We start from the raw sequence: 9736 nt of genomic DNA, 5'->3' as shown, positions 1-9736 counted from the left end.
CAAGTTCTAGAACCCCTTTTAGGTATTCTAATCAGTTATAGGCTGAAGATGGGCTTACAAGTTTTCTGTAATCATGTTTCCCAACATTCCTTTCTATCCCATTCAAGCGTATATTTTACAATAGTAGGCAAGGGAAGCCAATATTCATAAGACAGCCAAGCATTTTAGTATTAGTTCCCCTCTTCAAACTATGCCTAGATCCCTGTGTATTACAGAGCCCTGTGGTTCCAAGGTTGAGTATGCATTACTATTTACCTGTCCCACTTAGGCCATGCAAACCTGTCTCAATGTCCCCCTATCTATCTTGTTCTTCTACCTCCTTCCCCTTCTTGTACTGCTGTCCCCAACCCCACTGTTGTGGTTACCTTACATTCCATTAACTCTTTCCTCCATTTAAGACAGTCTATTTTATCCTGTAATTTACCTGACCTTCCCACCACCTGGATCTCTCTTCCTCTTTGTTGACCTTCTTTCATATTATAATTGTTTTGACCATAGACTAACCTCCCAGATCCTCTGTTCGTATAATTTTATTCTGTTATTGACTCTTCCATTTGTCGATTGAGTTCAGGGTGATGCTGCCACGTACGTCATTCTGTAGTTGCTGTCTGTTCTTGTTGGTCCTCAGTCCACAGAACTTCCTTTAGGATGTTTTTCATAGCAGCGTTGGCTTTGGCAAAGCCTCTTTGCTTCTGTTTATCCTGGAATGTTTTGATTACACCATCGTATTTGATTGACAGCTTTGCTGGGTAGAGGATTCTTGGGTGGTAGTTTTCTTCTTTCAGGGTTTTATATATGTCTCCCCATTGCCTTCTTGCTGCATGGTTTCTGTTGAGAGATTTGAGTTTAAACTGATTTGCTTGCCTTTGTATGTTATATTTCTCTTTTCCCTAGCTGCTTTCAAGATTCTGTCCTTGTATTTGATTTTGGAGAGCTTGATTATTATATGTCTTGGTGATCGTCTTTTAGGGTCTATCCTTCATGGGGTTCGTTGAGCTTCCTGAATATTTATCTTTTCACTTTTCAGGATGTTAGGAATATTTTCTTCCAGAAGCTCTTCAACTATCTCCTCTGTGGACTTGTGTGATTCTTCCTGTTCCGGAATGCCAATAATTATTATTATTCCTCTTCATGTTGTCCAACATAAATCTTAGGCTTTCTTCAGATTTTTTTTTTATCCTTTTTTGTGTTTGTCCTTCTATCTTAGTAGTGTTGACAGATTTATCTTCTAGCTCATAGTTCTGGCTTCTATTTCTTCAATTCTACTCCTTTGCCCTTTCAATGGATTGCCCATTTCTGATATTCTATTATTAATCGTTTGGACCTCTTTCTGTAGGGTTTGAAATGCTTCCAATGCTGTATCTATTTGACTGTTCCTGTAGCGCTTTCCTGACTTATTTTACTCAACTCCACTGTACAGTGTTTTGATACATTTTATAATCACTTTTCTGAATTCCTTCTTAGGCATTTCCTAAGCCTACCCATCTTCCAGGATGGAGTGTAGTAGGTCTACTTCCAGCTCATTTGCCTCAGTCACTTTATCTCATTTCTGGACATGTGCTGATATGGTCAACTGCTTCTGATTTTTAGGCATACTCAGGAGTTATCTGTGGCCTTAATACTTAAATGGGTGTGTATTTTGGTATTTTTCATGCTTTCTGATTGCCTCCAGGTAGATGTGATCAGAAGGTGGGCTTCCCTTTTCACTCTTCTTCCTGAGAAATTTCAAGATGCCACACTTGGTCACTGTGCCATAACTCAAGATTTAATTTTCAGCCTATTTCCTTTTTAGTCTGCCTGTCCCACTCCACAATCCAAGTTCAGGCCTTATTCCTAGTGAGGAACAACAGTTCAGGGCCGGCTGTGGCCACTTTGCACTGCCATTTGGTTTTTAGCGCAAACTGTCACTTTAAATTTGACATCTGTGCGCATGCATAGTACAACCCTCCAGGGTTGGGGTGTACACTTGTTTAGGCATCCCCTCTAGTAACCAGAATGCATGTCCACACCTTTATCTCTGCAGTTCTGTCAGGCATATGTAGCTGCTCTGATCCTTCCCCTGCTTGGTCGCACCCAAGATGGCAGCTCCAGAAGCAGCTGAGCATCTTGAATTAGAAAGCAAATTCCCCTAGCTGTAAGCTTTCCAACCTTCTAAATATTCCTTTATGTGTGGTTCAGAGTTCTGGCACCATCTCCTGAGTCTGCTTGGTCCAGTATTCGGTGCTGTTGCTGAGGGAGCTCCTCACTGCACTTCCACCCGATCCGCCATCTTGTTTGTTCTTTGTTGTTGTTGTTGTTATGTGCCGTGGAGTCGGTTCCAACTCAAAGCAACCCTGTACAGGGTTTCCGAGGCAGTAAATCTTTACAGGAGCAGAAAGCCCCATCTTTCTTCCATGGAACAGCTGGTAGTTTCAAACTGCTGACCTTAAGGTTCGCAGCCCGATTCATAACCACTACACTACCAGAGCTTTTGGTGGTGGTGATGTAAGGTGGAGTCAGTTCCGACTAATAGCGACCCTGTACAGGGTGTCCAAGGCTGTAAATCTTTACAGGAACAGAAATCCTCATCTTTCTCCTGTAGAACAGCTGGTAGTTTCGAAGTGCTGACCGTGAGATTAGCAGCCTGATTCATAACCACTACGCTACCAGAGCTCCTTACTATTTATTTTAGGTTTATCTAAAACTTTAAATAATGAATGTTTTAATAAACCACACATACTTGACATGGTGATTAAGTAGGTAAGCAATTTATCAAGACACAATTGATTTCTACACTTAAAATCTGTTCATTTTATTGGCTGTAAACCTATACTTCAATGAAAACCCTCCAGGAACATGATACAGCGTTGTTATATGTCAAAAAATAAATATAATTAAATTAAAAAAAAATTCCAGTTATATTAAAAAAATACATCAAAAGATCAATACTACTTTACATTTGGAAATATAATAATTACAGAATAAGAGAATGGATTTGGTAAGTTAATTACCACTAAAAGAAAAGGTTTAAAAAATTTTTCATGTTCACATTTTACCACAGCAGCCTTAAAAAATATGTTCTACTTTCAGTATCTCACCAAAATTAATTCAAGGGAAGAAAACTGCCAAGAATGAAAAAATTGAGGGTTTAACTGTCCAACTTTTGAAATGATTTACAGTATTAATAACTTGAAAGATAAACTTCTAATAAATCATTGTACCTATAAGATATGATTGTTGTTGTTGTTAAATGCCATCAAGTTGATTATGACCCATAGCGACCCTGTACAGGGTTTCTGAGGAGCAGTTGGTGAGCTTGAACCTCCAACCTTGTGGTTCAAACCAACTTTGCAGTCCAATGCATTAACCCACAGTGCCACACCAGGACTCCAAAATGTGATTGTTGCTGCTGCTGTTGTTAAGTGCTGTGGAGTCGGTTCTGATTCATAGTGATCCTGTACAGGGTTTCTGAGGAGCGACTGGTGAGCTTCAAACCGCCGATCTTACAATTCAAACCGGCTCTGCAGTCCAGCACATTAATCTGCAGCACTATACTAGGACTAAGACAAATATTCTAAATTGTTGTATATGGAAAAGGGGAGGAAACATTAAATTCTGCTCTGAGGGTTAATGCAGCAAATCACTATAAAAGGCAAGTTTTAGAAGTTCCATGAAACACTTCTTCTTCCTTTTGTGTCCTTTATTAAATACAAGATGAGAAAAATAGACTTGTATTGAAACTTGGGCCAGCATTTTGCCTCAAGTATGTCAAAGAACAATGCATTTTCAAAATTTCCTGAAATGTTTGTATAAATGCTAATTCCTGTGCCCCACTTCCAATCTATGTCATCAAAACCACTTAGAGGGCCTAGGGGTATATATTTTAAATAATGTTTAAATAAAGAGTATTAGAAACAATAATATGCTGAAATATAAGAACTGCTAGCTTAAATCATATGATGTGATGCTGCAGAATAAGCACTGGCAACCATAAAGTCAGTGGTTCAAACCCAACAGCAGCTACAAGTCAGAAATGACTCAATGGCATTTAACAAGATATTCAGTTATCCTCATTATTAAATATTTCCAGTCTAATTAAGATGAAATCAATAAAACACTGTAATGTTTTAAAGAAAATAGCTAAGAGGCAAGGCAATGTTGATTTCAATTTATTTCCTAAAAGCTTAACATTTAAGGCACTTCTATATTACAGCCAATATTTTTAAGTAGGAGCAAACAGCTTTATTATAATAATATATTTAAAGCACAGGCAAACTACTCTGTTGTAAGGCTGGGAAGCATTAACGGGGAGGGGGGGTTTACAGAGCAAATGACATCATATACATTATTCAAATGTGTTCAGACCCTCTTATGATCATCAAAACCACAAATGTCAAGGGCACTGGCTTATATCAATTATCTTAGTTTTTCATTTCTTCAAAAAGAGTATAAATTTTTCTAACCAAATTATCCAATTTACTAAGTACCAATAACTGTCATAGTGTGGTGCTGTAGAATAAGCACAGAACTGTTAAAGTGAAAGGTAGGTGGTGCAAACCCACCAGCTACTCCTTAGAAACCCTATATAGGGTCACTATGAATCAGGATTGACATGATGACACTTAACAACTACTCTCATAGCTAAAAATTCAGTTGTTCTTTTATCAACAAGATAGGATTACATACATAATACTCAGCAGCCACTATTTAAAAAAAAAAAAAAAAGTCATGTTCACTCAACTTCTCCCTTAAGGCATTTTAAAACCAGCATTATTTATTAATTAGTAAGATCTGAGCAGCTGGACTATATGAACAGCATGGCATCAGATTGGAAGAAGACTCTTTAACAACCTGCAATATGCAGATGACAACTTAGCTTGCTAAAAGGAAAGAAGACTTGAAGCATTTACTGAGGAATATCAAAGACTACAGCCTGACATCTTGAAAGACACAGAAAAGATTGATGTTGTCAAGGATTTAATTTTAACTGGATCCATAATAAACATTCATAGAAGGAGAAATCAAGAAAATGAATAACAAATTGCATCGGGCAAATCTGCTGCAAAAGCCCTCCTTAAAGTATTACAAAACAAAAAATAACCAAAGGCATAATTTTGAGGACTAAGGTGTGTCTGACCCAAGCCATGGTATTTTCAATTGCCTCATATTCATGTGAAAATTGGATAATTAACAAGAAGAATTGAATTTTAATTATACATTTGAATTATGATATTGAAGAAGATACTGAAAGCACCATGGACTTGCCAGAAGAATAAATAAATCTGTCATGAAAGAAGTACAGCCAGAATGTTCCTTAGATGCAATGATTAAGAGACTTCGTCTTACACTTGGGACATGTCCTCAAGAGGGACTAGTCTTTGGAGATGGACCTCATGCTTACTAAAGGGTCAACGAAGGGTCTTATGAGATGGATGCCACAGTGGCTACAAAAATGGGCTGAATCATAGCAATGGTTATGAGGATGGGCACTGTTTTTGTTCTGCTGTACATAGAGTCCCTAAGTGCTGACTAAACAGCACTTATTTCAAAGAAGTTCAGAAAACAAAGCATACCGTACTGACCTCTCTTAATTCCCGGATCTGTTCTGATAATCCACCAATTTCAGAATAAGAAACATTCCCAGGGTCCTCATGAGACATGTTGTAAACCAATGGATCCACTTCTCTAGGCAAGTATCTGGAATGATAAAATATGTATTTTTCTTTTAAAAGATGTTATTTCCTCTGAGCCTACTGATCCATTACAGATGACTCACTATGTAAATACTTACAGGTGAGCTTATGAAGACACGCTCAAATTAATTAGAAATTAGTAAAAGGGAAAAAAATTCAGTACAGTGATATCAAGAGCATTTATTTTGAATAAGACCTTCCTCCTATGAAAATAACAGTAAAACTAAATGGAATAAAAAATGTACCTCATGATAGTTAGTGTAGTCATATCCAAAGCAACTCTTGTTCCTGGCTTCAGCTTACTTTTGTCAAGCTAATTTTGTAAAACAAAAGGCGTTACATAAACATTTTAAAAAGACAAAAAACACTTAACAAGAGCATAATATTTAGAAGCCAAATAAATCACTTTTATCCTTCAGAGAACACACCATGCCAATATATGGGATTACAAAAGTACTAATTTAAAGTTCTTTCTATCTATCCCTAAGAATACCCTTTTGTGCAATCTCAGTGTGAAATAGGCATCACTGACACAGAGATCAGGCAGAAATGGTCTTATTTTTGAAGAAATGGATTTTCAAAGGTTCACTATTTAATAGTTTTGCTTATTATTTTGATCTAGGAGCTGTAGAATATTGACTTTAGGAAACGATACAAAGAAATCTCCTGATTGGAGGAAGGAAGGGGAGGAGCTTTAAAGATTTGGCCACTGGAAAATCTTTAAAAACCACAACTTTGGGAAACAATGTGTCCTACTGCAGAGGAAAATATACTGTTTCTAACAGATTTTTACCAAAATGCTAAAAACAAAACAAAACCCCCAGCAACCACCACTCTTGCCTTTGCTACACACCAGGCATTCCACTAAAGTCACGCTAAACAATGTACTGGCTTCTCTAAGCAGGGCATTTTATTTAGCTAGCCCTGGATTAGACCATGTGGACTCACCTCTCAACTAAGGAAGTTACTTTTTCTTTTGATCCTTTTAAAACTATTAAATATAACTATCTTGCCACTACAGTTTTATTGTTGTTGTTATGTGCCGTGGAGTCAGTTCAGACTCATGGCGACCCTCTACAGGGTTTCTGAGGCTGTAAATCTTTAAGGCATTTTAAAATCATATAAATTACTGATCATTTTTTACAGGATTTAGCTGCATTTAAATGAAGTGGAGAGAAGCAAAACACTAGGTCTAACAAAATGGTTTATGCTTAAAAAACAAAAACCCACTGCTAGGTGAGACACTAGAAAAGAGACATTGAGATCCATGTGAAGATATTGCAACGTTCACATCTTTTAGAGAACATACACTCAGGCTTTTCTAATGTTTTCCAGTTTTCAAATATTCTGTTGTTCTCATACAACTCTGAGATATCTTAGAAATGCCAACTGCAAGCAAATGGCGCTTGAAGTCCTTTGATAGACTAATATTTTGATTTAGAAACTATCACTCCATTTATATGTTAGGTAAAATTCTAAGATTAGATTTATTCCTTAAACTCAATTCCATTCTCATATACATGCTTTAATACTGGACCATGATACAAATACTCAGAGAAAGCACGTCTAATTAATTTAAAAGAATGCTCTGCTTAGATGCTTCCTAAAGAACAGGGCAGTACAGACTGAATGGGGTAGTACATGGTGAATGATTCAACCCAGTTTGTTGGGATTTTTAATGACTGCAAAGGAACATAGTTATTTCAGTTTGTCTATTCTAATCTGAGTAAATAGGAGCCTTCCCTTCTAACTGAAAAGTTAGCGGTTCAAATTCAAGAGGTGTATCGTAAGAGAAAGATGTGGCAGTCTGCTTCTGGAAAGATTACAGCTTTGGAAATCCTATAGGGTCACTGAGTTGGAAGCAACTTGATAACAACTGATTTTAGAGCTGACTGAAGCAATGTGATAGAACAGACATGAAGAATACAGGAGTCAAAGCCCATGGCTTGAATTGAGGCTGCTCCTTGGAAACCCTATACAGGGTTGCTGTGAATCAGAACTGATTAGATAGTACTCAACAATAACTATTATTTGGCGTCCTGGTGTGAGCTGCAGGATACACATTGGGCAACAAGGTTGGTTTGAACCAAAAGGTCAGCAGTTCAAGCTCACCTGCCACTCTTTGGAAACCCTATACAGGGCTGCTATGAGGGGTCAGAACCGACTCGAGGGCATATAACAACATACAAATATAAAGTATTACCTGTCGACGACAACCCACAACATATCTTGGTCCATTTGTAGCTTTAACAATGACTAGAGGAAGGAAATGGAAAAACATGAAATAACATTTAAATATATACACATCAATGCTGTATTCAATTTTAGTTGCCCTTCAAGAAGAGTTGAAAGCTTAATATAGTCTATACAACAAAATCATCTCCCTTCATCATGGTCATTAAATTAATAAGTGCTTTCAAAATTGGGGTGTTTATGTGTGTTCAACTCTTTTTTTTCCTGTACTAACAATGGAATCTACTTACATTTTTCTTCAGTTAATTGCTTAAGCACTTCACCCACAATCTAAGAAAGGAAGAAAAAAAAGCATTACTTTTTGTCAAGTACTAAAAAGGCAAAACAAAATTACCATCACCCTGTAAACTCCAAACACCATTACCTACCTGTCCAACACTTTGTAGGGCCTTCAAATCATTTTCAGACTTTTCATACTGCTTGGTAAGTTCTTTTAATTGCTCCCTTACTGAAATAACATAATTTAAAGAGTTTTAATTAAAGAATTGTCTTAATGAGTGTATCACATTTGCACCTCACTTATGTTTATTTCACTTTTTTATATTCAGGATATCAAACCACAAAATAAATGACTGTGTGTCATGAGTATGTTACATGTTTAAAAACCAAACATTTGAGAAAGCACGGCATTTTTAGTTCCTTGATGGACACTCGCTATTTAAGTACATTTTAAATCACATTCTTAGCAGATGGTGATTACAAATTCGAATGATCAATTGTTCTATCCTACATGAGCTCTCCATAGAATTATGTGGTCATGGTCTTCGCTGATTTAATGAACTCGTTCCAGCTTTTCAATGAAATGAGCACTATGAAAAATCTTAAGGGCCCCTTTAGCTCAGGAGGTAATGGAAACGTGCCTGCCTGATAAAATACAACACGAAACAAGAGGATAGAACGAGGATAGTTATTAGACCAAAGGACTCTATTCTTAAAACTAGGCATCCGGATTTTAATTCCATTTACAAGCCAACTGTGCAGGGCTCATTTACTGCTGAGCTTTGACTCAAGCCTCTTCCCCTGAGTCCGGGACTTCAGCGGCGCTGCCCTTCTTCCACTCCAACCCGAGAAACAATCCTGGCCCACTTCTTCCCCACTCTTCCTTTAGTCCTTTTCCACTTCCATCTCAGAACCGGGATGTTCTCTCTGTCACCCGGCCCACATTGGGCCATTTCCGCGGCCGAACAGACGCTCCTTTCGGAAGCTCAGGGCCGGATGACAAAGCGCCTTGTCCCTGGACCGAGGCCTTCCCATCCTCTAGGCTAGGTTTTCGGGCTCGGCCAAAGGCCTCCTTTTGTCAGAAGCAGAAGTGGGTCCAGGTACACGATTATGTGGAAAGAAAGGTGTACTCACACTCCTTGAGACGGCCGTCGATCTCCTTGTGCTCCAGCAGCTTCTTGCGGTAGTCCTGAAGTGCCTTATCTCTAGGGTCCGCCATGATGAGAAGCCGTCGCTCATAGGGGATGCTGGGAATGGCCATGGCCGCCCGGGCGGGGGAAGGGGCGGGGCGAGGGAGGAGCGCCTCCCGAAGGGGCGTATTCATGGTCGAACACGCCCCTACGGTTGGCCCCGCCTCTCTACTCCACTTCTCCCACCTCTGTGTCTCGGTTCACCTAGGGCGTAAACGTGCACCGAAGGAGGCCTCCAGCCACACCGTCCCCTGCAGGCCAACCTGAGTAAAGCAGGAGTTGTTATTTCGGGTTTTCATCTGAGAGTCATAACGATTCTTTTACTGCTGTCCCGGAACCACGTTTCTTGCTGTTGTCAGGTGCCATCGAGTCGGAACCGACTCATAGCGACCCCATGCACAG

General features: G+C 38.8%; 1 protein-coding gene across 1 annotated transcript in view; it reads right to left on the bottom strand.

Moving 5' to 3' along the window:
• PSMC6 (proteasome (prosome, macropain) 26S subunit, ATPase, 6) overlaps positions 1 to 9405 on the bottom strand; it is a 17809-nt gene extending 8404 nt beyond the window's left edge. Inside the window, exons 1-6 of the mRNA XM_006872372.1 lie at positions 9279 to 9405; positions 8294 to 8373; positions 8156 to 8195; positions 7876 to 7928; positions 5918 to 5985; positions 5562 to 5676 (exon numbers count right to left, since the gene is read on the bottom strand). Of these exons, the coding sequence (XP_006872434.1) occupies positions 5562 to 5676; positions 5918 to 5985; positions 7876 to 7928; positions 8156 to 8195; positions 8294 to 8373; positions 9279 to 9405 (483 nt within the window). The remainder of the gene's footprint in view (positions 1 to 5561; positions 5677 to 5917; positions 5986 to 7875; positions 7929 to 8155; positions 8196 to 8293; positions 8374 to 9278) is intronic.
• Positions 9406 to 9736: the final 331 nt, after the last annotated feature.

The sequence above is a fragment of the Chrysochloris asiatica genome, unplaced genomic scaffold (assembly GCF_000296735.1).
Source record: "Chrysochloris asiatica unplaced genomic scaffold, ChrAsi1.0 scaffold00194, whole genome shotgun sequence".
Classification (NCBI taxonomy): Eukaryota; Metazoa; Chordata; class Mammalia; order Afrosoricida; family Chrysochloridae; genus Chrysochloris; species Chrysochloris asiatica.
This window is presented reverse-complemented; position numbering and strand designations above follow the sequence as displayed.